The sequence below is a fragment of the Myxocyprinus asiaticus genome, chromosome 47 (assembly GCF_019703515.2).
Source record: "Myxocyprinus asiaticus isolate MX2 ecotype Aquarium Trade chromosome 47, UBuf_Myxa_2, whole genome shotgun sequence".
NCBI lineage: Eukaryota > Metazoa > Chordata > Actinopteri > Cypriniformes > Catostomidae > Myxocyprinus > Myxocyprinus asiaticus.
In genome coordinates, this window is record NC_059390.1 from 26,928,462 (window position 1) to 26,955,961 (window position 27,500).

General features: G+C 36.3%; 1 protein-coding gene across 1 annotated transcript in view; it reads left to right on the forward strand.

Annotated features, from left to right (window-relative positions):
* Positions 1-27,051, forward strand: part of LOC127437000 (copine-8-like) — a 257,856-nt gene extending 230,805 nt beyond the window's left edge. Inside the window, exons 15-21 of the mRNA XM_051691580.1 lie at positions 4,183-4,229; positions 6,082-6,263; positions 11,719-11,846; positions 20,058-20,160; positions 21,583-21,640; positions 22,023-22,096; positions 24,128-27,051. Coding sequence (XP_051547540.1) covers positions 4,183-4,229; positions 6,082-6,263; positions 11,719-11,846; positions 20,058-20,160; positions 21,583-21,640; positions 22,023-22,096; positions 24,128-24,316 — 781 coding nt within the window. The 3' untranslated portion in view covers positions 24,317-27,051. The remainder of the gene's footprint in view (positions 1-4,182; positions 4,230-6,081; positions 6,264-11,718; positions 11,847-20,057; positions 20,161-21,582; positions 21,641-22,022; positions 22,097-24,127) is intronic.
* Positions 27,052-27,500: the final 449 nt, after the last annotated feature.

The following is a 27,500-nucleotide window of genomic DNA, read 5'->3' on the forward strand; positions in this document are numbered from 1 at the left end:
TATGACATGGCCTGGAGCTGACTCTGGCATGGTGGCCATGATGTGGAACTCGGGCTTGGCAGCCATGATGTGGAACTCGGGCTTAGCGGCCATGACATGGAGCAAAGTCGTGGAAGGTGGAGCCATGGGAGGCTCAAGGGGTGAAGCTGTGGCAGGCGGAGCCATGGTAGGCTCAAGGAGTGAATCTGTAGAAGGCAGAGCCATGGTAGGCTCGAGACTAAGAGTCCTGGATGATCGGGAAAATACCTCAGTGGTTGTGAACATGAGCAGAGTCTTGGGAGCGACCTCTGCGGTCGTGGGCATGGACTGAGTCTCGAGAACAACCTCTGGGGTCGTGGGCATAGACAGAGACTCAGGAATGACCTCCGTGGTCGTGAACATGAGCAGAGACTTGGAAACGACCTCCGTGGTCATGTACATGGGCAGAGACTCGGAGACTACCTCTGTGGTTGTGAACATGGGCTGAGACTTGGAAACAGAAGCCTTTCTCCTCCTCTGGGAGGCCAAAGTTGGCAACGCAGGCTCTGGGACGGATGAAGCTCCCAGCTAACTGGCTGTGGCAGGTGTGGAAATTGACTCGTTGGCGTTGGCTTGTTATAATTTTAAATAATTATAATTTTCTTTATTTATCACACATTATACATTTGCACATATACAGTGAAATTCTTCTTTTTCACATATCCCAGCTAGGCTGGGGTCAGAGTGCAGGGTCAGCATGATACGGCGCCCCTGGAGCAGATAGGGTCAAGGGCCTTGCTCAAGGGCCCAACAGTGGCATCTTAGCGGTGCTGGGGCTTGAACCCCCGACCTTCTGATCAGTAACCCAGAGCCTTAACCGCTGAGCCACCACTGTTGGCCGTCTCCCCTACGGTGAATGGTGAACCACCCATCAGTAGGGCAAGGTCGATATACCGAGCAAGGCCATCGGCACACCGACCGTCAGGCATCAAAGAGGAAATCGGCTCATTAAGCCGAAACGGAAACAGACCTGGAGGGCCACTTCATTCAAATCTATCCTGCAGGCCAGTGCGCAGAATTCCTCCACATACTCCTCCAGGGGACGGCTCCCCTGGCGTAGACGAAGGAGCTGAACTACTGGGTTCAATATGGGTGGTCAGGTATTCTGTAACGATGCTGGAAACAGGCAGACGAAGAGACGATGACGAAGTGTAGAACCCAGGTGTAGTTTATTTACATGAGTGAAATCCGAAACCCATAAATCCAATCGTGAACAAAAGATTAGACTTGACTTGACTTGACATAAAACTAGACTTGACATAAAACTAGACTTGGCATAAACTTGACTTGGCTTTACTTGACTTGAACAAAACAACAAAGTTACATTCACAATATCTGACACTAGACAATGACAAAGATGAGGGCTTAAATACAAGGACATGGGTAACGTAAACAAGACAACCAATTACAAGACTAAACTAGTGTAATCCAGCCTTAACATCCATTGCGCAGTTCCGAGGTGAAATGTGCATTGTGTGGTACTTAAAGCAAATTAAGTTTTCTGCCAAACTGAATATTAAATTTAATAATCTATTGGGTTTAAAATCAGCAAAATGTACCTCCCTGCCCTAAACATAACCGAAAGTGTCATAAAAAGCAAATGTGAGATGAAATTTTTTTATTGCTGACACTTTTGGCTAATGTGTCTACTTGCATGCTATTTAGGACTCATACCCCAGTCCTTTGCATCACAAGTGCAATGCTCTTTCAGTTGAGCTACACATGACCAGGTTTTTTAAAAAGTAGATTGAAAAATCCACTGAAGAAACATTTTATGACTGGTTGATACCATGTATAAAAAAACTGTGAAAAAAAGTGAAAAAAGGAAAACATGAATATGAAAATCTGTCCTATCTACTCTACATAAAATGCTGTGTGTATAGTGTGCCTCTGAGAGTTCTCCAGCTGTAAGCATTATCATAACAGATGTTATCACTGGCCAAGGCTCATCGGTACATGTAGAATATCTTTATCCAACTGTGACATCACTGCAGTAGGTTGTGGCAGATTGTATGTGCCATTTACACCTGATTTTAACATCCATCTCAGGTGAACTGATCACAACTGGTCAGTTGTGAGACATTACTGTTAATTATGACTTAAATTTTGTCTGTTCCACACACAAAGCCATCATATGTCTTCTATGAAATCTTCATGGTGCTTCTTTTCAATATGGAGCTTAACAGCCCTAGTCCTCATTTAATTTTACTATATGGAAAATAGTGACCTGGATGTTCTTCAAAAGTTGTAATTCATATAAGTTTAGAATGGCATAAGAGTGAGTAAATGGGGAAACAAACCCTCTTATGTTTATCATTGACTGTACATCTCACTGGACTCTACCATGTTTGTATGACGTCATAAACGCAAATCTGGGAAAAGTTGGGATTACATTAATGTTCTCTTTTTTAGGGGTTTATAAAGGTGTTCATTAATGACCAATAGCTCTTTTACAAATGCATTATAAATCACTGATATGCAGTTATAACAACATGAATAAAAATAGTGAGCCATTTTACCTCACATATTATGAATGCTCAATAACACTAAGGAAAACTACGAAAATGTACCTTAATGTAAAGTGGACACACATGAAGAATTTAAGGAGTTTCCAACATTAAAAACCTATGTACATAATGTTAAGTATGGTTTATTGGTCATCTGGCTTTATTATATTAAATACTGTATGTTGTGAATCAGCATGAAGTTCTGAAAAGTGTTTTTGCAGAGGACTTTAGGCAACTAGGAATAGGTAAGTTGGGATACCTCTCGGAGTAGCACCATACTTTCATCTTAATATCACTATAATAATCTATTTTTACTGCATTAATTTTTTTACTGCATTGTGACAAATCATGAATTAGGGCTTTTTTCTTTTTTTTTCTTTTTTTTTTTTGGTTACACCTTTACAATAATGTTCCATTTGTTAACATTAGTAAACGACATTAGTTAACATGAAGTAACAATGATCAATACTTTTAAAGCATTAATTCATCTTGGTTAATGTTAACCTATACCAATACATGTCAACATATACTAATACATTTTTGTACTATGAACTAACATGAACTTACATGTTAGTGACTTATAATCCATTTGTAATGAACCCCTTACCCTTAACAAAGGGAACATTGAAGTAAAATGTTACCAGGAATTTAGACTTTCTGATTTGGATGGCACACAGCATGACTATACTGAAAAAGGCTTTGGATAAATGCATTTTCTAAATTACTTTTCATATGACATTTATTATTTATTCTCATTATTCTTCACTTACAGTAGCAGACAGGCAAACTGTTTCCATCCTGAGTACATAATGTTTATGGTGTTATTTGAACTTTATTATGTTTTTAGTTTGTTAGAGGCATGTTGGGATGTTTTAGTTAGGAGGGGTTAAGTGTATATGCAACAGTGCTCACATACATTTTAAAAGTGTGTGTTACTGTAGTTTGGGGACATTAGTGTGTATGTAACTGCAGCTGTAATGTTGGTAATGTGCGTAGTCTAATGAGGGAAGACAGATCTGTTCTCACAACATTAGTAATGCTTCATGTCCCAGCAAACACACACACACACACACACATACACACACGTCCCTTATAAAAAAACACACAAAAGAAAGTCATACACACGCATGAACAAAAACCACTCCATGTCTGGTGCATTCAGTACATGCACCATTCCTTCAGTTTGACAAAAATAAGTGCCAAATTATCAGGTTTATAAATAAAGGACATTTTTCAATGTCCCTTGACTTTTTGCCAGCATATTCTTGCTACACTCCCCTAAACAACAAATAAAAACAAAACACAGACACTTTACATGTCAGACGGTCTCTTCCTGTCTAACTGGGTGGTTCATGCCCAGAATTAGCTGCAGTGTGTACCAAACTTTATGTAGTCCGAAGGTTTTGTATCAGAACATGGCATGAATAAATGATTTTATCTTACAGTTTTAGGTATACAGAAAATGTTAACATGAAGACCACTTCTCAATGACGGCTCAGTTTCTCCATGTCCTGCTGCTTTCCTGAAGAGGCTGTATTTATCACCATGCCTGTTTTCAAATGAATTGATTTTTGTTGTGCCAGCAGCTTTTTAATGTCCAGAAGATTGAAATTTGACTGAAATTAGCGTTACCTTTCTCTGTCTCTTTCTTGTGCAGGACTCAGATTAATTTCACAGTAGCGATTGATTTCACAGCGTCTAACGGTGAGTACCACCGCCAACAGAGGGCTGCTGGAAATTATTGAAATGTATTCAGATGAGGCATGAAAAGAGGCCAGTAATAATGGTCCTCCATCATAATAAGTGAGCTTTAATGCGATAAAGAGCCCTAATCTGTGTGATTATATTGAACGGCCTGCCTTTTACATTCATTTGCTGATGCTAAGGGAATACCACAAAACCCATCTGAATTCTACTCATTCTTATCAAATCTATTTTTATACATTGCTATCTTTCATCATTTGTGCATCTGGATTCATTATATAACTTTCTCAGGGCACATGAAGACAAGAGAGTAAAGTACTTTTAAGCATAACACTTCTGAACTTTCTAGTTTTGCAATAAAGGAATTGCCATTTAAGATTTGCCGTGCTCAAATGTTCAGCAAGTGAATATGTCAAATATACATTTACACAGACAGCACTAATTGGACTTTGTTTAGGGTTAGATCAGTTTTCGGTAACACTTTGATAAAACTTTGTGATTGATCTCACAGGAAAATCTGTGACAGGAGGTTGAATATTTTGTCAGCTAAAATTGGTCAATTGTTTCTGGAAATACAGTTGTGCACATGGGTAACAGTATTGAGACTAAAACAGTGTTCTTTCCAACCTAGAATTACGTTACCATGCCTAAATGTTTGCAAAATGAGCAAAAATACACAGCAGACATTTTAACTCAAAATTGTTGCAATATGTGCAAGCGTGAGCTAGTAGGCCTATTATTTAGCAGAAATGTCACCACAGTCACGTAATTTTCATGAGATAGGGCTGGTTCTTTCACTTGTTCGAATGGAAAGGCGCAGCTCGTCCAATTTTCAGAAACATTTAAGTTGTAATTACATTAATATACTCCTAACCCAAACCTGTAACCTAACCCTAACAGTACTGATCAAAACAGTTTTTGTGTTTTTTCACTTTTATGTGATGTGATATTGATGAAGTCATCTGGGGCCTCATGTATAAAACTCTGCTTAGATTTCTTCCTAAAAGTGTGCATAAGCACAAAAGTCAGATTTTGCGTACGCACACAAAAATTCAGATTTATAAAACCGTCCGTACACCAGAACCTGTGCATAGTTCCCTTAATAAATCTCAGCTAGCAGAAGATTAAGCTTACATGCACATGATTCATTCCCCACCCCATCTCCTCCCCAAAATAACCATATATGGAGTGTACAACGCCTGTTTTTTCTATGCATATCCTCATCTGCATACAATTACCATATGCATTTCACCATCCAGACATGTGATTACTGCGTTTAACGGTACGAGAAACTGTATTATAAGAGATAAGACTGTAAATGTCACATGTGCCCAAAGGTTAGATGCTGCACCATGGAGAAACATGTATCATGCCCCCTGGCAGTATGTAAATTCTGTTATAATAGCAATGTTTAACTCATTTGACACAATAATGTAATGTCTTTGAACTGTCTTATCTGAACTACTATATGTATTATATTTATAATTGTATTATTTTAATTCGATTTTTTATTATAATTAGATTATCAATTTGATAACTATATATTGAATTTTCTTTATTTTTGCACCCTTCTCAGTAAATATTGATTATTCGCAATTCTTGCAAGTAATTAATCTCATGTAATTAATTGTATTAAAAAAATAAGAATAAAAAAAATTGACAGCCCTAATTATAATTTTTTGAACTGTTAAAATTACTTATGAATGGTATAGAATATTAAAATATTTTTAATTTTAAAGCATTATTCCTTTATAATGCATAATTCATTTGAGCTTCATAGAACATGTTGACATGTTTTCTTCTCTGTCCGATGGTTAAGTTGTAATAACATTTACTTTCACATGGTTTCCAGGCAATCCAGCCCAGCCCACCTCTCTCCATTACATGAGTCCATATCAGCTCAACACCTATGCCATGGCACTCAAAGCGGTGGGGGAGATCATACAGGACTACGACAGCGACAAGATGTTCCCTGCACTGGGATTTGGAGCCAAACTGCCTCCTGATGGCAGAGTATCCCATGAGTTTGCTCTGGTAAGCAGCCCTAAAAACAAAATATACTGTATATGTTACAAACATATATAATACATTATAACTTCTGCAGATAAAATTGGATGCTGCTGGTGTTATAATGCATTATACTGTAAGGTATAACTATGAATATTTAAGTATTATAATGTATTATAATTGTGGCTACAATTATTTATGAGAAGTTATAACATATTATAAGGTCTATTATGAGACATTACTAATGCATTGTTAAGACATTATAATGCATTAGTAATGTCTCATAATACGGGTTTCATAGAAAGTGTTACCGTAATAACTTCTGTGAATATTAAATTATTGCAAACAGCATCGCACAATTGAGTGGTTGGAACTGCAGTTCGGGAAACCCCAAATCGTTACTTAGTTGTGACCATAGTTGGATAACGATGCTTTTGGGAAACACGAGACTAAAGTAGATTGTGTCCAAGTCAAAACAGAGACCAGAAGAATCAGAGACAAGACTCATATAGGCCTAATTCAATCTTAATGAATGTGTTAATTTTATAGTATTAACAACTAAATTGACTTTAGCCTCACACTGTATATCAAAAATATGCCTCATATTTCATTTGCTTTGATAATAAAAAATAAAAAATAAGTAAATGCCACATATTACAGCAAATTAACACAATTGTATTACAGCTATGACATTTCTCAGTCAAAATCAAAAATTAAAGGTTCAAGGTGCCTCTTAAAAATATAGGTTCTTTATTAGCATGTATGGTTCCATGAAGAACTTTGAACATCCATGGAACCTTCCCATTGCACAAAAGGTTACTGTAGTGGGAAAAGGTTCTTTAGTCTGCAAAAAAAGTTATTTAAAATGGTTCTTTTAAGAACCTTTCACTGAAAAGTTATTTGGGGAACCGAAAATGGTTCTTCTATGGCATCGCTGTGGAACACCCTTTTTGGAACCATTATTTTTAAGTGTGGTTAGCATGGCAATGCAAAGTACCAGCTTCTGTGTACTATTCTATTCTCTTCATTGCAAGTAACTTAAACATTTCTGCCATACAAAATACAGTATTACTGTACAATAACTAAAATGAAAATAATTAAGTGAATCTAACCCTTTACTTTCAATTTGTTGGCAATTTCCTTAATTGCACCACCATATTTCATTCATTATAAGTCACCGCCAGCAGGATTTCATCTTGCGGTATGCACAGAAACATTTTCTTCAGTATGTATAGCGTTCATGTAACTATTGGGACTTAACTGGTCTCAGGAAAAAGTCAGATTGTACATTTGTTCGAGTCCATGACAAGACCAAGACCATAAAATGTGGTCTTGAGACCAAGTCCAAGATCAGGTCTGGTCTTTAGTACTACAACACTGGTTGTAGCATTAGATATGTATGTACAGGATCTCCAGTATTTACCCTACGGCACTTAGCAGTGGTTAAAAATGATTTCCGAAACAACTTTTTGATTAATTCTTGCTTTTAAACTCGAGATGTGGATCCAGATGGGAGCTAAACTACCACACAACCTTGGTGTTTGTCAAAAAAAAAGTAGGTAATTTGGTGTGCTATATCAAATATGATACAAGACTTGATATGGATGTTCCTGAATGTTCCTTGCCCATTGTGTGGTCTTCAGACAGAAAGTGAGGAGGTTTCCCAAAGCTTTCAGCTTTAGAAAAAAAGTATTTCAATCACATGTATGCATCTTGAAGGATTACTGTGTAATAAATTGTGACTCTCCTTGCAAATAAAAGCCTCTTTTTTATACCTGTAGTTTTTATTAGCTCTCATACTGAGCCTAAAACATCTCAGTTTTATATCTCATTCTTTCCTTTAGCAAGTAATTCGGCTCACAGATAGTAAGATTTAGAAACTAAATTCTCAATAATTGAATGTTGCATGATGCAGACAGGCTTTTTTTTTTGGTGTTTTTGAGAGAGTCAAATGAATGCTTTTGTGCATTCAGCAAAGTAATAGAGCTTGTCATGACGTAAGAACATTGCATATTAGCATTACTATGTTTCAAAAAATGTAGTTCCAACATTTTGGCCTAAAAAGCTAGTTCCAGAGGGAATTACCTAGTTTTTTGACAAACACCAAGGTTGTGTGGTAATTTAATTCCTGTCCGAATCCACATCTCTGAGTTTAAAAGCAGGAATTAATCAAATAGTTGTTTCGGAAATCATTTTTTACCACTGCCAAGTGCATTAGGGTTACAATTTGACATGTCCCACTGCATGGTAATGTGTATGTGAGTGTTTTTGATACATTAGAGGCTTTTATCAAAGAAATGTCAGAAATTATTCACATTTATAAAGTTATGATGATGTTCTACCACAGTCAGTGGGAGCTCTGAATTCGAAGAAAAAAAAAGGAAGAGAGCCAAATTGTGTTAACTTTTGAAATATGCCATTTTTATGGCAGCAACAGGTAGACCTATGTAATAACATTGTAGTTAATATATATATAAACTTTCATTATGTATTTTTATATTTATATACATATATTTTTTATACATATTTACCATATACATTTCTGCGATTAATATGTTTAAACGTAGCTTAAAATTACACAATTAATACAGAATGGTTTTTTTTTTTGTTTTTTTGTTTTTTTTACTTCCTGAAACTTCACGCGATAGGAGAAAGGTGTCTTGAGTTATTCCTGGCAGGCTACTCACCCTTACAGCCTCTGATTAGGGTGGGGGCAGGGTTAGGGCATCTGCTGCCTGCAAGGAACAAACCCAGGCACCTTTGTATAATGAACAAAACTTCACCAAGGTTTTACCCCACTTTCTGTGGCAAAAATACATTTTCAGGAGGTACACGCTCAACTACTGATTGTGTAGAGCAGTGCATGTTATTTATTACTCACGATGCATGTCCCGGGCATAATAAACACAGGAGAGGATTTATTGTATGGAGATTGGATACTTCACCCGCAAGTGGTGATCCAGATGTGTGAGAGATATGGGCAAGCTGCTGAATCTCTTTGCATCACCCAAAAACTCTCACGCATTTTCATCTGAACCAGTTTTAAAAGTGAATCCGCGAAAGAGAGACCCAGCGTTTGCACGATAGAAACTGATGGAACTGGCCATTCAGCAAGCTGCAGACAGGTATACTTGAAGAGATTGAATGGCAGCCAGAGAAAATAATTGTTTTGAGATTTTAAACTTAAGCAAATTCAACTTTAGCATTCAGTATGTTTTATATCTATATGTATAGTTTTTAATAATGCATTGGCAATGTACACTTCTTGCTAATAAAGTTTGAATTGAATCTGCCCATTTGATCCTATTATTAAAAATAGTCCACTGGAAAACGGCAGAAGATTTTGGCAAAATTGTAATTATAACATGTCTATTGATTTTATGGAATGTATACATATACTTTTCATCAAAGATTAATACCTGTAAAAATGTGTCTAATTAACTCTATCCAAAAAACAAAAATAAAATGAACATTTTAACATGTGCATATTTAAATAATTAAAATAAATGATGACTAGCCAATTTATTGCAAGTTCTTTGAGACAAAGTATAAAATAAATATATTTCTGATGATTTTTTAATGTTTGTTGTAATGTATCATGATGTATCATAATCATGATTAATCACAGAAATTGGCCAATTAATTAGTTGCATTTTTAATCGATTCACAGCCTTAATATATCCTCGTGAGACCCCGCATTTGGCTTCGATATAGGCTATGCTTCAGGATAATCTATGCTGTTATTAAAGTGTTAAACTTTCAGCACACCAAGTCATGTGACAAAACAACATGGTGCCAATCTCAGCCGAGTTTGTCTTTCGGAGAAATGGCAACAAAACTACATCTGGTAAGAAACCAGCTTAAGTTTTCACATTAAAACCTATTTGAGTCAAAAGAGTAGAGTTTCTAGTTTCAACAGATATGTGATTTTAAAAATTGCATCAATTTATCGCGAAACGGCATGCTGTTAAACACAATGTCCACGTGCATGGACAATAGGACTAACTTTCCATAAAAATCTTATAATCGCTGTGCATTATCACTGGATGTATCCAAACGTATCCAAAAGCAGGAAAATGTTTGACTCAACATGTCTGGCAGACATGGGACAAAAATATTCAGTGCATAGATTCAGAATTCTATTGTCTGACTTTCTTTAGCTTGAAATTACTTAAAATTTCACAAGTTAGTCCCGCTGTCCACATATGTGAAAACTATTTGCTCTAGAAATGTATTTATTTATTTTTTGCTTGTTTATTAGGTGCTATTCATTACAAATCAAAAAAGAAAAATTGAAAATGCACACAGCAGTCATGCGGGGGTCTCAGGAGGATATATATATATATATATATACACTACCGGTCAAACGTTTTGAAACACTTGCTCATTCTTTGTTATAATTTTTTTTTTTTTTCACATTTAGAATAATAGTAAAGTCATCAAAACTATGGAATAACATAAATGGAACTATGGGAATTATGTTGTGACTAAACAAAATCCAAAATAAATCAAAACTGTGTTATATTTTAGCATCTTCAAAGTAGTCATCCTTTGCCTAGAATTTGCAGACATGTACTCTTGACATTTTCTCAACCAACTTCTTGAGGTATCACCCTGGGATGCTTTTTAAACAGTATTGAAGGAGTTCCCATCTATGTTGGGCACTTATTGGCTGCTTTTCTTTATTATTTGGTCCAAGTCATCAATTTCAAAAACGTTTTTTTTTTTTTATATATATATAAATTTTAGTTTTATAATGAAATAATTTGATTTGGTGGCACAATTATATTTTTGTCTGCAAAACTAATTTCAAACATTTAAGCATACGCCTTCAGATCAAAAGATTTTTAAGATCATGAGAAACATTTCAGGCAAGTGTTTCAAAACTTTTGACCGGTAGTGTGTGTGTGTGTGTGTATATATATATATATATATATATATATATATATATATATATATATATATACTGTATATAAATAAGGACTTGCACAACTACACATTTTTAATAGTCATCCAGAAAAGTATCCGGGTCAGTGTTTACCTTTATCTACATGACTTTATTTTTCCTCGTTATTAATTTAATTGCTCAAACTGCAGTGCTATTTTAGCACTTATTGCGTCTGGTTAAACTGGATTGCAAGTGACCTTTTTAGGATACCAACGATCAAAAGTGGTGCAACTGTTTAGTGTATTCAACACTCAAAAAGGTCATATAGAAGATCAAACTATTTATGGAATTGTTGACAGAAATAACACCCATCAGGACTGCAGTTTTCATGGTGCAAAAGGGTGCTAACACACTAGAGAAAGAGAATTACTTCTGAAAGCACAGCTGGCCTGCGTCATTCATTTCATTGTTTAGCAGCTACAGTGATGGCACGTCACAAGAAAATTACTTATAAGAATGCCATTGGTGAGATATGAATGTGAATAACTTGATTTCAGATTTGTTAAAATATGTATTTGTTCTCTTTGCCTACAGAATGGAAACCCTCAGAACCCGTATTGCAATGGCATTGATGGAGTGATGGAAGCGTATTATCAGAGTCTCAAATCCGTCCAGCTCTACGGTCCCACAAACTTCTCACCTGTCATCAACCATGTAGCCAGGTTCAACTTTAGATGTTTCAGAACCATCTTTTCACTTCTATATATCAGTCCAGCAGTTTGGATAATAAAAAATAGTAATTTTTTGTCATCTAATACTATTATAATTAGAGATAAATTATTGTTATTCAGCTGAAGTGACAACGTGATCTCATTAGTATTTGTAGATATCCACATACAACATATGAAACCTAGTCCCTTTTATGAATATAAACAACTTTAAAGACATACTTTATCAATGTTTACAAATCCGTAGACTCACAAATAAGATTCCACCGATTTCAGTTCTAACTTGTCTTTAGATGATTCGCAAGCATTTTAAGTGTCAAGTTGTACGTACGTAAAAGTGTTTACATTAGACTGTCAAAACATTGAATTGTATGTTTCAGTGTGCACGCACACCGTGTATTAATTACTGCGAGTATTCATTGAAAGTTATGGCACAGTTATCATTAAGCAAACACAAAGCTAAAGTAGATTAAAGCTATTTCCAGTGAGTTGCAACATCCAAACATTCCCAACTTCCAGGTGCATCATCCGAGCAATATGTGTGATATGTGTCATACGGCCTCCAAGGTATGTGTGACCTTTAAATCACTTGAAATGAGCTGAGAAACAAGACTTTCAAAGGCAAAACTCAGATTTGATTATATACAGTTCCAAACAAGATCATAAGTTGCCAGATCTGTATGTAATTAGGGGAAAATGTTAACAGCCCAAAATAAAGGTGACACAATGGTTTGGAAATTAGATCGGTGTCATACCCGCATAGGAGATTTAAGTGTTATGGTATCCCATAGATTTCAATGATCTCAGACAGTAAGACAAAAAATAAGTTTCTGGGATGTTAAACTTTTGGACCAAGCGCTAATTGTAAGTTATTCTTCTTGAGATGTGTTCTGAATTAAACCGTTTTAGAGTGGAAAGGGTTAACTGAGTTTAGATCAATTTTAATGAACCAAGGTGTATTCTAAAAGATATCACAGTCCAGATGAATTTGGAAATTAATAAAAGTGCCCTGTCAAAATGAGCAGAAGCTGGACAGAGGGGTAGAATGGAAAATAGGAAAACAGTAATAAGACATTCATCATTAATTGATAGATCGCCGAAAAAAGTCATTTTAAGCCTGTTTGGCTTTTTTCTTCTGTGGAACACAAAATGAGATGATGCTGTTTTCCACACACAAAAAAATATTTTAGCTCCCAAAAAGACCTTAACATCTGCATGAAATGAAAATTCACCCTATCTATTTTCTAAATGCATGTTATTGATCTTATTGTAAACAATACATCCATGCATATGTTTTATTTGTTATTTTTTTATTTTGACCTCGTAATCTTTAATCAAAATTTAATAACTTGATATTCCAGTGAAACTACAGACTTCTCTCTGGTGACGTATACAGGACTTCTCCAATCATTTAGTCCGCTTAAACCCCACCCCTTTCTTATAAATACCATAACCTTGCGTAGAGTTAAATGAAGTGTCAATTGCATGTTGGTGAAGATGGCAAGGTGTGTTTTCATCTGGTTTCCTTCAAAACTATCATTCCTTAACCCAGACTTCCTTGGTTATGGGTCAGCTGGCTTGAATTTACATTTCGGATGAGGGGGAATTATGGCGGATTTGCGGTTGTGTTCGAGACATTTTATGCCTGAATTTCTATGGTGATAACTACTGAATACAAGGCTTCGGATGCCTTTTGGAGTTTATTTATATTTTTGAATGCAGTTATCTTGGGATGCACATCATGAGTAAGTGTTTTTTTCCTTTATATTTTGTGCATTGTGATTCAAAATTTTAAAATATAGTTATCTTTTACTCACTCATTTTTCATAAGCGAAGACCGAGATGTGCTTGTGCGTTTATGTTGTCAGTTTAATAATAAATGTGTTGAGATCGCTGCTCAATTTCATCGATAACCAGCTCTGACTCGCATTCACATCTGCCTCCGTTCCACTATGCAACACCCGTATTTTCACAATCCAATCAACAACCAATGGATAAACTCAAATCCCTGCCCTACATTTCCTTCTTGTTGGATGAGCTGTTACACTCGGAAATACGTCGCAATACGGAAGTAAAGTCGGTCTTGAAATCAACACCATTCAGCCGAATTACTGACAAGCGGCATCCTCCGTCAGACATTTTTGCATCAGTTCAATTGTGTTTACCTTTTCCTCTGGTGCCACTGGTAGCACGTTGCACAAGCAACTTCAGAAACATGTGTTCTGGTCCTGTGGAAACCAGGAAGTCATCGCATTCACATAAACAACGATGAGCACAATTCGAAGGTTGCATTTTCACTCAAAAATTAAATTTTTACTCAACTGATAGTTAGGTTTAAGGTTGGGGTTTGGGCATAGGATTTTAAAAATATGCATTCCTTTTTATTGTATTACATCATTTACAACTAAAAATATAACTTGCTTTGGCGCCAATCTATTTGCCCATAGGTTCAATGGCGCTTCCAACTTTGAACTGGGGGCAGTTGTTCGAATTTCGGTAAGCACAGACCGATTTCAGCTGAAGAGATTTTGACCTACTGTCGCTGAATTCACTGTGAGATCAGTCTGGGGAAGAAAAAACTAACATAAAATAACCTTGAAAGTGGACCCTGTTCCAATACTTCTGTCGTCAAATGAAAACTTTTTTGAGGAACAGATCAATTGTAAGCAATTTTTCCCAGAAAACCATTTCAAATCTAAAAATAAAAAAATTACAGAAATTATTCTGACAAGTTAAATCGATGAGATTCTATCCCTTGAGGGTTGTTGTTACCAGCTTGTGGGTGTGTGAGCACCTGTGATAGAAGATTTGATTCATTATGCTTCAATAGCACAAAATTGTTTAAGCACATTTCAGCATTCACATAATAACCATTCCTTCTATGCTGTAAAATAAATTGGCATTCACCACTCAGTAATACAATAAGCGAGGTACTGCAGCTCTTTCCTCAAAAAATCAACAGTTTGCTTGTTGCCAGGCAATATTATCTTGCTGTTTGGTGTGGAGATGATAATGAAGAAGGCAATACAGTTCCCCATAATACAAAGATTTGTTTCTCCAATTTTTGTTCATTATGATTACATTCAGTGTTTATAAAGGAATTCATTCAGTTTGATAGACATTAACAGAGAAAGAACTACGAACTAATGACCATGATCCTTCAAGACCCCATGAGTTGAGTGCCTTCCAGTTCATGTCTGTTGACTTTGAGGCCATCTATTTGCTAGTGTTCTCCTAAAAGTAAAAAACAAAAAAACAAAAACTTTTAGGAGACACATTTAAAATGTAGTTTTACTCTTTCTCACTGGGTCAACAGACCAAAAATGTTGAGAATGCAGTGTCCCTCCCATACTTTCACCTTCTACCATCTAGCAATAGCAAATAGCAAATCATGGTTCACAAATTTGACGTAAACTAAATGCTACTGGCTATTTTAAACACACACACACACACACACACACACACACATACACACACACACACACACACACACATATATGCCATGCAAACTGTAATTGCAGCAAAAGAGCTCAACAGTGCTCCCTCTACCATAAAGCATTGCAAATTTCATACTTAAGTCAGTAATACTTATGTATTTGTATTCTGAACATTTTTGCAATAAACTTAAAATAGTGTATTTATAAATAATTTATAAGTGATTTCAATGTCATTGTTAAAAATTGTTTAATAGCCAAATTCTCTGTAAAGAACAACACTACATATAATCCTGTTGCAAGGTCCACCAATCAGAGAAGTCATTGTTGCCATGGAAACTAGTCTAGCAGCAAAAGTGCTCTACAGTGCCCCCACTGCCATTGCCAACAACACAATTGAGTCGGTCTCTAATACTAGCAAAAAAAACATAAAATATTGTGTATTTATATTTTAGTGTGATTTCAGCTTCATTGATAAAACAAATCACATTTAATAGTCGTCAAATTTATTTGTATAGCGCTTTTCACAACAGGCGTTGTTTCAAAGCAGCTGTACATGAAATTATGCTATAACAGAAAAAGAATGAATATAATGCTAAAATTAGTTATTTATGTTTAGATCTATTTGTGGTTAAATTTAGTAAAGTGAGTAAGAGTTGTGGGTCAGTGATTAAACAAAATGATTTAGTATGAACTATACATTTAGTGTTATAGTCCTTGAAGTCATCCCGAATTAACTGAGGAAATACACGGAGATGCATTGTCCTTTGATTTTGGCTGATGAAGGCTTTTGTTAGTGGTTAATTCATTTTATATGTAGTTTAAGAGAGTGTTGTCGCTGATTTGACCAAGTTGATATAGGTATCATTCAGTCCAGCTGGAAGCTAATAAAATTAGCATAGATGCCATTATCTTTAAAGTAGGATTAAACAATAAGAGAAGTGTTTCCAGTTCCAGCAGACCTAACTAAAGCAGCATAACTATGAATATAGGGATAAATTAGGTGTGTGCCGGGCTGAATAGATACGTTTTTAGTCTTAAACTGAAAGAGTTTGTCTGAGTTCTGAACACTGCTAGGGAGACTAATCCATAGTTAAGGAGCTAATATGAAATTGATCTCCCTCCTTTCATGGATTTTGATATTCTCGGTATTGTTAACAGGCTGGAGTTTTGCGATCGTAGTGAGCGTGATGGATTATAACATGATAGAAGGTCACTTAAGTACTTTGGAGCTAGACCATTCAAAGCTTTGTAAGTAATTGACAGAATTTTAAAATTAATACAAAACTTAACAGGTAGCCAATGTAACGGCGAAAATGTACGAACAATGTAATGTCAATGAGTCAGTCCCTCAGACTTTTTTATGGTCTTCAAATACTAATTTTATACTTCAGTATCAACCAATGTCTTGCAGTCAACAATTATACATATATATTTTGTACAACCGTTTCCAATTCAATTCAACATTCGCAATGCATGTCAGAGCACAAACCAAGCCATGAAGTCCAAGGAATTGTCTGTAGACCTCCATGAAGTCCAAGGAATTGTCTGTAGACCTCCGAGACTCCGAGGATTGTATCGAGGCACAGATATGGGGAAGTGTACAGAAACGTTTCTGCAGCATTGAAGGTCCCAATGAGCACAGTGGTCTCCATCATCCGTAAATGGAAGAAGTTTGGAACCACCAGGACTCTTCCCAGAGCTGGCCGCCTGGCCAAACTGAGCGATCGGGGGAGAAGGGCCTTAGTCAGGGAGGTGACCAAGAACCTGATGGTCACTCTGACAGAGCTCCAGCATTTCTCTGTGGAGAGAGGACAACCTTCCAGAAGAACAACCATCTCTGCAGCACTCCACCAACCAGGCCTGTATGGTAGAGTGGCCAGACAGAAGCCACTCCTCAGTAAAAGGCACATGACAGCCTGCCTGGAGTTTGCCAAAAGGCACCTGAAGGACTCTCAGACCATGAGAAACAAAGATTGAACTCTTTGGCCTGAATGGCAAGCATCATGTCTGGAGGAAACCAGGCACCGCTCATCACCTGGCCAATACCATCCCTACAATGAAGCATGGTGGTGGCAGCATCATGCTGTGGGGATGTTTATCAGTGGCAGGAACTGGGAGACTAGTCAGGATCGAGGGAAAGATGAATGCAGCAATGTACAGAGACATCCTTGATGAAAACCTGCTCCAGAGCGCTCTGGACCTCAGACTGGGGCGAAGGTTCATCTTCCAACAGGACAACGACCCTAAGCACACAGCCAAGATAACAAAGGAGTGGCTCCGGGACAACTCTGTGAATGTCCTTGAGTGGCCCAGCCAGAGCCCAGACTTGAACTTGATTGAACATCTCTAGAGAAATCTGAAAATGGCTGTGCACTGATGCTCCCCATCCAACCTGATGGAGCTTGAGAGGTCCTGCAAAGAAGAATGGGAGAAACTGCCCAAAAATAGGTGTGCCAAGCTTGTAGCATCATACTCAAAAAGACTTGAGGCTGTAATTGATGCCAAAGGTGCTTCAACAAAGTATTGAGCAAAGGCTGTGAATACTTATGTACATGTGATTTTTTTTTATTTATTTTTTTTTATTTTTTTTATAAATTTGCAAAGATTTCAAACAAACTTCTTTCACGTTGTCATTATGGGGTATTGTTTGTACAGTTTTGAGGAAAATAATGAATTTAATCCATTTTGGAATAAGGCTGTAACATAACATAATGTGGAAAAAGTGAAGCGCTGTGAATACTTTCCAGATGCACTGTATTATTATTATGTACATAAAGTAAACAAAAGAAAAAAGTACTTCCGGAACCAATACCGATTAAAAGTCGACAGACACTGTTGCACACGGCCAATTCGATTCTTCAAATGAATCGGTTGAAAGATTCCTTGAATAATTTGCGTGACTGTATACATTGTACCTGTAGTTTATGCCTGTGTTCTGTTAGCTTTGATAGTCATACACTTTAATACAGGTGTTATGATATTATTAAATTGGCTGTAATTTATGGCAGCATATGACTGTTGTTTTTACACCTGAACATGTTTCTAAAACTCATTATGTTTTGTTATTGCACTTGAGACCTCTCTATAAGCACAAATCCCATGTTAAATTCACACTAATTAATGGTTTAATGTGAGCCACAGTCAGTGGACTGACGCATCTTCACACTGTGTATCTAATTATACTGTAAGTCCATTTCATGGATTTGTTTTAAGAAGTAAAGTAAAGAACAGTCCATCAAGTCATTATAATCCCACTATTCCACACACACACACACACACTGCGGTGTCCACTCTTGAGTGCTGACGACAGATCTGTCACATTGCGCTGCTCTAATCTCTATGTGTGTATCTGCCGTAGGTCGCGCCCACGCGGTTTAATAATAAACCACTTTTATATTGCTCTCTCAGAGCTAACATTTAAGAGCTGAGCAGTTTGCCTGGATCTTCTTCTTTGCTCTTTTTTTTTTTTTTTTCGTTACTGGGGAGATTGAAAGATTGTTGCTAGATTCTTTGTAAACTCAACTATTAAAGGTGTAGGACGAAATTTATGTGCCACTGGCACCAAAGCGGAAAAACATTGACTGTTTCAAAAAGGTTTCCTAAACACTCTGCCCATCTGCTATTGGTTGGTCTACAGATAGTCCCGCACCAGACAATCGCCAGTGGTTGAGTCAAAAGTTGACATGTTGCAACACTCATTCTTCATTCTTTAATATTGTACGTATCGGTATCTACCCAAACAAAAAAAAAGTATGTGTGCTAGAACTACACTTTAAGTACAAAAACTAAGATGTTTCAAAATAGATTTCGAAAGCTCACCCTTGATAATGGCAAACTAGGATTTTTAGGCTTTTTATGCACACATTACACTTCATGTACAAATGCCTGCAAATACTTATGATATCACGCAGATATTTAAGTGCGTTATTCATTCTCAAACAAATATTATGCATGGTTATGTAAAGGATAATGTACTGTCAGCCAATTGTTATCGCACAATAAACCCCGACAGGGGGATCAGGACCCTGAAGGGGTTTATTTTGCGATAACAACCGGTTGATTATACATTATCTTGCTTATTACATGGCTACTAATCAAATAAATAAATACATGGACATAAAATATTGATTTGCGTTGAAATTATGTATTTTGAGAAGAAAGAAATCGCTGAACAGCTGAAATCAACCTTCAGTTTGCGTCAGGGTTCTGTTGGTGTTTATTTAGTGAAAATGACGGTCTGACTCCTCAGTAATCAGCCTATTGCAAGACTACTTGCCAAATAAATAAATAAATGCACATGAAACGTTGATTTGAGTTTAAATTATTTTATTAGCTTACTTGTAGAGATCGCACAGTGAGCCGAGAAGTAGGAGAGACGGCTCGCAGAACCCAGATGAGCAGTCTTATACATCTTAATCCCCGAATGTGTGGTTGTTACAGAGCAATATCTGACCACTGGTTCCATTGACCAATCAGAATCGAATATTCGAGAGAGCCGTGTAATAATTATTGCATGCAGTATTGTTGTTTATTTGCTAAACTTTCACTCGTGAACTTTGATGAACTGTGCATGTTTGCGTCTCTCTAAAGTACTGACCATTTCAAATGTTCTTTGTTTACCTCATAAGCTTATAAAAAAGAATTGTGAAGCCGGAACGGCAGAGTAATTACACACAGTGAAATCTTTTTACAATCCAGAGGTTTTATGTGCAAATACCACAGTAATGAGAAGTGTAATGATGAATGTAATGTGTGCTCTCTTCTGCAGATATGCTGCCTCAGTTAAGGATGGCTCACAGTACTTCATCCTGCTCATCATTACAGATGGAGTGATATCAGATATGGCACAGACCAAGGAGTCTATTGTTAATGTGGGTGTCCTCCATAGATGATACTAGAGTGTTCACTTTCAACCATCTGAAACATAGATTGAACTTAAAGACCACAATCTTAAAAATAAAGGTTCTTCAAAAATTATCACACATTCCTCTTCTTATCAAGAACCATTTTTAGATGTGTAGTGTTCTTGAGATGACTATATGGCTCTTTGGATATTAAAAAGTAATTCGTGTAACATTATAGTTTGTCCAGGTTAGAGAAAAGTGAAGCTTGTGTTCTTTAAAACACCAATAAATGATTGTTTTTTTAGAACTTAAAAGGTTCTCCTATTTCATCGTTGGAACTTACAATGCTTATCCATCACTTCAGTCAGGAAAGTCAAGGAAAATAAAATGGTATCCTATGACATCATAGGTACTTAAAAATGTTCTGTGACATCATAGGACCATAACATGATATCCTATGACCACTTCAAATGTACTAATTAGTTCTCTAAAATTGTAATCAGATTACTGTACTGATTACTTCGTGGTCAAATTAATCAAATTACTAATTATGTTACTTCTAAAGCACTTTTCACAAAAATGTTTTTTATTTCCATATTAAAATTACAAAATTCCCTCTGTCATTGTCGCACACCCTTTAACTGTCACAGAAACACACAGACATACATATGAATTCATAATTAACATTTATTATACATAATATTATTTAAGAAACATGTGTAACCCAAGTAATGTACTTTTAAATCAGTTACCTTAATTGAAAGTAAGTAACCTTAATATAAATGCAAGAATTGAAAATGTAATGCATTACACTACTTTTTGTCTTATATGTGACCATTAGATATGAACAATATTCATAATTTTATAATAACTAACTATTTTGTAATCAGATTAAACATTAAACACTGCCTATGACATCATAAGTACTTAAAATTTTTATATGATGATATCATAGGAACCTTAAAAAGTTTTCCTATGACATAGGAATTTAAAATGCAATCCTTTAAAATCATTGGGATTTTTTTTTTTCTATGACATCATAGGAACATAGGGAAAAAAGAAAAAAAAAGTTTATCCTATGACATCAGGCTGTAAAACCCTTCTTGTAACCTTTATTTGTAATATTACAGACAATTATTTTTATGTTGATGTTAAGTTTTTAGAAATAACAGATGCAATCATTCACGCAGTAAATGCTTTAAATACGTATATAGTTTTATGAATTACTTCATCACAAAACAAAAAATATATTGACTTATCAAAATACTTACAGGATCACAAGATGTTTTGCCTGTCTTAACAGATCTCTCTGTTAATTAGATGCTTGTTAATATCATCACAGTTAGTTAATAAGCCATCAGCTTTTTCATATTCACAGTTTGAGGGACTATGTGAACATGCATATTAATGGAAAGTGTTTTTTTATCTGTTTGTTTGTTTCCATTTCAGGCTGCATGTCTTCCCATGTCAATTATTATCGTTGGAGTTGGACCAGCTGAGTTTGACGGTAAGACTTTTTAAAATCGTACCTCTTCTATTCTTAGAATTAATATTGCTAATTTTCTTTTCATTCTTATTTTTGTGTTCTGCTAGTGGTATGCACATCCATCTCAGCCACTAGATTCTTTGCTTTATATTGATGCTCAATATGGACCTGAGCTTATAGTGGATAAAAGGATTGTGTGCTTGAGAATTAATGAGCACGTAATGTGACTGCATTTCCCCACACGAACTGACACTAATGCAGATGGGTTTAGTAATAATGAAACAATACTGAAATACTCACACTCAGACACACTCAAACAAATCTACACGGATAGTCAAACACATATCTTACATGCAGTTTCCAGGTCATGGCTCATACATGTCTCTCATGTGTCTGTTCTCAGCCATGATCGAGCTGGACGGAGATGAAGTCAGGATTTCATCAAGGGGCAGATACGCCGAGAGAGACATAGTGCAGGTATAATAACACGTGAATTATTTCAGCCAGTACAAATGCATGTTGCAGAAAACTAGCAGGTACACTGGCTTAAATATGTCAGTATATGAACAATATTTTTACACGCTAAACTGCTTGTGCACAAGATGTACTTACAGAATTTACGTATGCGTCAGGGCACAATTAAATGTATACATTTTTTAACGCGTTATTTTTTTATATAATTAAAGGTGCTGTAAGCGATTCTTTTAATTCTCTCTTAAAGATATTAATGAAATAAGTGTTTGACATATCTCACCGGTTGCAAACAAAAATGTGTCTGTGGACTGTGGACATTGACGTTTTTCACCTGTCAATCATTTTGCCTGTTCTCATAGTGCTATATGTGAAGCGGATTATTGAGGCTGTGATTCATAATGTTTGTCAGTTGAGGGTGCTATTGTGCAACTGTTGAATTTGACAGCTACAGTAAAAAAACAATGCTGATCTTTTGCTCGGTTTTGGTCTCAAATTATCTTTGGAGAGCGGGGTTTTGGAATGTGGGGGTGTGGCTAATTCAACGGCTCAGTGATGTGAAAGCTTCGGAATGCTAAAAACACTTAAAGCACTTTTAATAGCACTAAATTAACGCATTAAATCAACAGCCCTAAAATATATTTATATATTTTTACTGCTTAATTACCAAAAGGGTATTGGGCGATTATGACCTGACATATGTAATAGTGTTGCAGGATATATTTGCGCTTCCATAAATAATATTATTTTGATTATTTTACATATTTATATATGTTTTATATCACATGATATATTGTATATTATTATTTATAGGCAAATGACTTCTATTTCATGTCGATTTTCTCTGCAATGATGGTAAATTACCAGTATCCCATGTGTGTGCACATACATATTCTACATGCCATTTGTTCCTCAAGGGGGCACTGTTGTTTCAGTGATTACATTTGACTGCTGTTTGATTAAGAAGCAATGTCGAAGTTAACTATATCAAGTACAACCAAACCTGGGTTTCCCATGCTGCTAACGCAACGCACTAGCGCCACGGGGAAGTAAACATGCTGGAGCTGATGCATATGAATATGTCTGATAGGAGATGGCACTTGTCGGTGAGTTGGCATAATGTGGCCAATCCTAGGGTACCGGAACATTCCTGTGTGATCATGTAGCAGAAGCAGAGCAATTGGTGGTACAAAAGCAGAGAAAGCTGCTTTGCCCACCGACATTAAATGCTGAAGTAACTCTAGGAAGAAATCCTAAATCAGCAGGAAGGATGTGTATTTTATTTGCATCAACAACGAAAACGTATTTTCTCACATTGGTTCTCTTAACATTTCTCTTAACTTTGCCTTTGTATCAATATTAAATATTTAATTATTAATACTATTGCCATAAGCTATTAGTGCACTCTATACCCGTGTAATAGGAGCCAGCTGGTCCGTGATAACTGTGCGGTATGTGTAAACCTCACTCCCCTGGCCTCAAGAGGCGCACGATCTATTAATGCTAGGTTGTAGCCTTTAGCCTCCTTGTTAGCACACCCGCCCCCCCCATGCCAACTGACGCCGGTTCGAATTCCACTCGGAGCGAGTTGAGCAGGACCGGTTATACTTGCATATTTGTCTTTGTATCAAAGTGCCATTGTATACCAAAAATGCATCAAATACATTTTCTTTGAGAAATACATTGATCAGCTCGCTAGAGAACTCGCTTGCTTGTCTTTCGTACTTTAATTTCCTTGGTTGTTTTGCAAACATTGCACCTCTAACTGTACTGGAGTACAACTGATTGTCGATCAGCACTGCCTATAGTAAAAGCATGAATGTGCTAACGGCTAATATTTGTGTCGCTTTTGGTGTGAATGGGCCATTTGCCTGCAGTTTGTCTTAGCTTTTTCATGTCGCATCCGGTGTGAAAGGGCCTTTAACGTTTTACGACACATTAGAGTTAATGAGAATTATGGGGGGAAAATTCTATTAAGTTTCTATTAAGACTGGCCTGAGTCAACTTATTCTCACATGTAACTCTTTTCATTTGCAGTTTGTTCCCTTCAGAGACTATATCGACCGCACAGGAAACCACATCCTCAGCATGGCCCGCCTGGCTAAAGATGTTCTGGCTGAGATCCCAGACCAGTTCCTGTCCTACATGAGGACCAGAGGCATCAAACCATCGCCCGCTCCCCCTCCGTACACACCCCCAGGACAACCGCTGCAAACTCAGATCTGAAGAGGGCCGAGGAGTGAACCTTGCATTATCTCAGCAGCTCTTTCTCAATCACTCAGTGATGTGGAGGTTCCCTCAGCTCTCAGCTCTCTCTGTCTCTTTCTCTTTGCACTAAGGGAGGCTGTAGATGGACGCCATAGTTTGACAGGGTTCTGAGAACAGGTTTACTTCCATTACAGGCGTTCTCTGTTAGGATGTCTCTCACTTTCTCTCTCTCTGCCTCTCAATACCTGGCTAGTTTGATTCTTAGGGCAATGTTAGAAATAACCTTTTGTTTGTGAAATAAAGGATAAACGAAGAGGTCGAACGACTAAACGACAGTCGAAACAGATAAACGTCTCGGTGCAGCAGAGCAGCTTCCTCTTCCTCCTTAGACCGGGAAAAGGCTAACCAATCACCAGTTACGAACTGACTGTTGTAAATAACTTTTGAAGTAGATTTCTTCCGTCATTTCTTATCTCTTCCTCGTCTCTGAGCTCTCACTCAATGTTTACATGTTAATGATTTTCTTACTATCGAATCAAACTTTTATAAGCGTAAAATCTTCGACATGAACTTTGCCGTACGAATCCTCGCAGCGTGTTATCTTAGCCTGTCAGATTGCAGCGGCCTTCATCGTCACGGGAAACATTTCTTGCATGGAAATGGTGTGCTCAGGCATGCGATACATGTGTTGCAACGTTCACGTTATTTGGCCTTTTTCTCTTTCTGCTCACTCACTTTCTTTGACTTTTTTTTTTAATCTTCCTTTTTCTTTTCTTTTTTTTGCCCTGGCACAAGCGTGAAAGTCAGGCACCTCATTCTGTATAGAGAACCTCATATGATTCAACTTGCTTCATTGCATTTTAACCAGAGCAGCTGCTCTCAAATAAGAGCCCAGTGGTCAAAAACACAGATGCCATTATTATGTCCATATTTTTGGAGTCATTGCATTTGTTATGATACATTATATGTAAGGTTTGTCATTTTTTTCTGGTGATTTGATGATGCTGTTTTATGTTTTTCTAGTAATGTACAATCATACATCATATTTGATCATAACCTGGTAGAGTTGCCCAAAGATAGTGTTGAATAAGCACAAAGCTAATTACAAAATCCTCCTTGTAGGATTTTATTGTGAATATTACAGCAATTTTTTCCTTGAGTGTTGAAACCAATGTTGATGTGCAGAATTATTAGCCTAATTTACACATTTTTGGTTTTTCTAGAGATATTTTTGATCCCATTATTTTAGAAATTTGCTGCTGTTATCAGGAATTTCATTCCAGGTGTTGGCATAGTCATGTTTTTTTCTCGCTACCACACAAAGACAAACAAAATTGGTATGCCATCTGAAACAGCACAGAGCTCCACTGCAAAAATACTTTTCTTGATCAATATGTTTTCCAGTAAAATATCTGATCCTAAAAACAAGATTTACTTGAAAACAGTGTTGGGTAAGTTACTGAAAAATACTTCTCTAAAGTTGTAATCAAATTACTATACTGTTTACATAATGGAAAAGTAATCACATTAAAAATAGCTTTACTTTTAAGTTACTTTCTTAGTTTTTGTTTGTTCGCTCAGCGAATTTAAAAATAATGTCTATATTTCCTCCTAGTTCATTGTCATTGTCCCTTCAGCAGTCACAGAAAAACAAATATGTATATGTTAACATAATTATTTTTTTAAATTCATTCTACATAAATATTACTTTATGAATTTGTGTAACATAAGTAACGTACTTAAAAGTAATTAACATAATTGAGTCAGTAACTGTCATCTGATTACAAGAATTTAAATTGTAATGCGTTACACTACTCGACTTTTAAAACAAGTAATCAGATTACAGTAACTGAGCACTTTGTAATCAGATTACACCCCAGCACAGAACCAAAATTGTGTAAGATTGTTTTAAACAAAGCCCCACAAACAATTTTTAGATTACATGCTTAAAATAAGGAAAATAAACCAATTAAAAATGTATTCTCTGAAAAGACAGAATATATCTTAAAACAGTCTTTTTTTATCCTGCACAATTTTGCTTCTCAGTTAAATAAATCTTGTTTAAAGGTTTAGTTTTTATTTTTTTATTTTTATTTTTTTCTGGAAAACAAAGCAACCATACTAAGGAAGAAAGTATTTCACAGTGTCTGTGATCAATTTTAGTCACTTTTTTGTTTCCAGAAAATAAATTAAGTGAATTATATTGACTCTTGGTTCATTATGATCCACTTCATTTAGTAGAGCTCTTTAGTTTTGTACTGGACAACACTGGTTTGTTAATCATTGTTATCTTTGCAAAACACTATGAGAACACTTATTTTTGTGCTAAAGCATCCCACACATAGCAAATGTGAATCCTTTAGTATGTAGCAACTAAAACAGGAAATATGGAGAGGAAACAACAGTAACAAAACTCAGAAATGATATTTTCCTGTCACACCACAAGCATGGTGAAATATTTTAGGTGACAGGCTCATGTTGATGAGAAACATTGCCTTTGTCTGACTGCCTTTGGGGAATTCTTGATTGACATTCCTATTTGTGCTGCTTTTTCACACAGAGCCTATACAATATTTATGAGACAGTAACACATACAGTGACCTCAAAAAGAATTTGGATACTTAAAGGGATAGTTGAACAAAAATGAAAATTCTCTCATCATGTACTCACCCCCAGGTGTGTATGACTTTCTTCAGCAGAACACATTTGAAGAAAAATAGAAAATATCTTAGCTCAGTAGGTCCATACAGTGTAAGTGGATGGTAATCAGACTTTTGAAGTTTCAAAAAAAAAACAGACCGTCAGCATAAACGTCATCCATACGACTCCAGCGGTTAAATTAATGTCTTCTAAAGTGTCACGGTCACTTTTGGTGTGAAAAAGATCAACATTTAAGTACATTTTAATTGTAAAGCATCACTTCTGGTCAGCAGTAGTATGCACGTGTGACGTAATCACGTTGGCATGTTCACGTGAGAACTGACGCACATGCACCACACCCGGAAGAGCAGTGCTGTTTACAACTTAGTATTTGTATCTGTATGTTTTTCACAATTGTGCATTTGTGTGAAAAATTTGAGATTACGTCCATAACATGCCGATGCAAATTCATCACGCGAGAGACCGCGTGAACTCGCCTCTCTCGTGAATGCGTATACTGCTGCTGAACAGAAGCGATAGTTTATAGTTAAAAACGACTTAA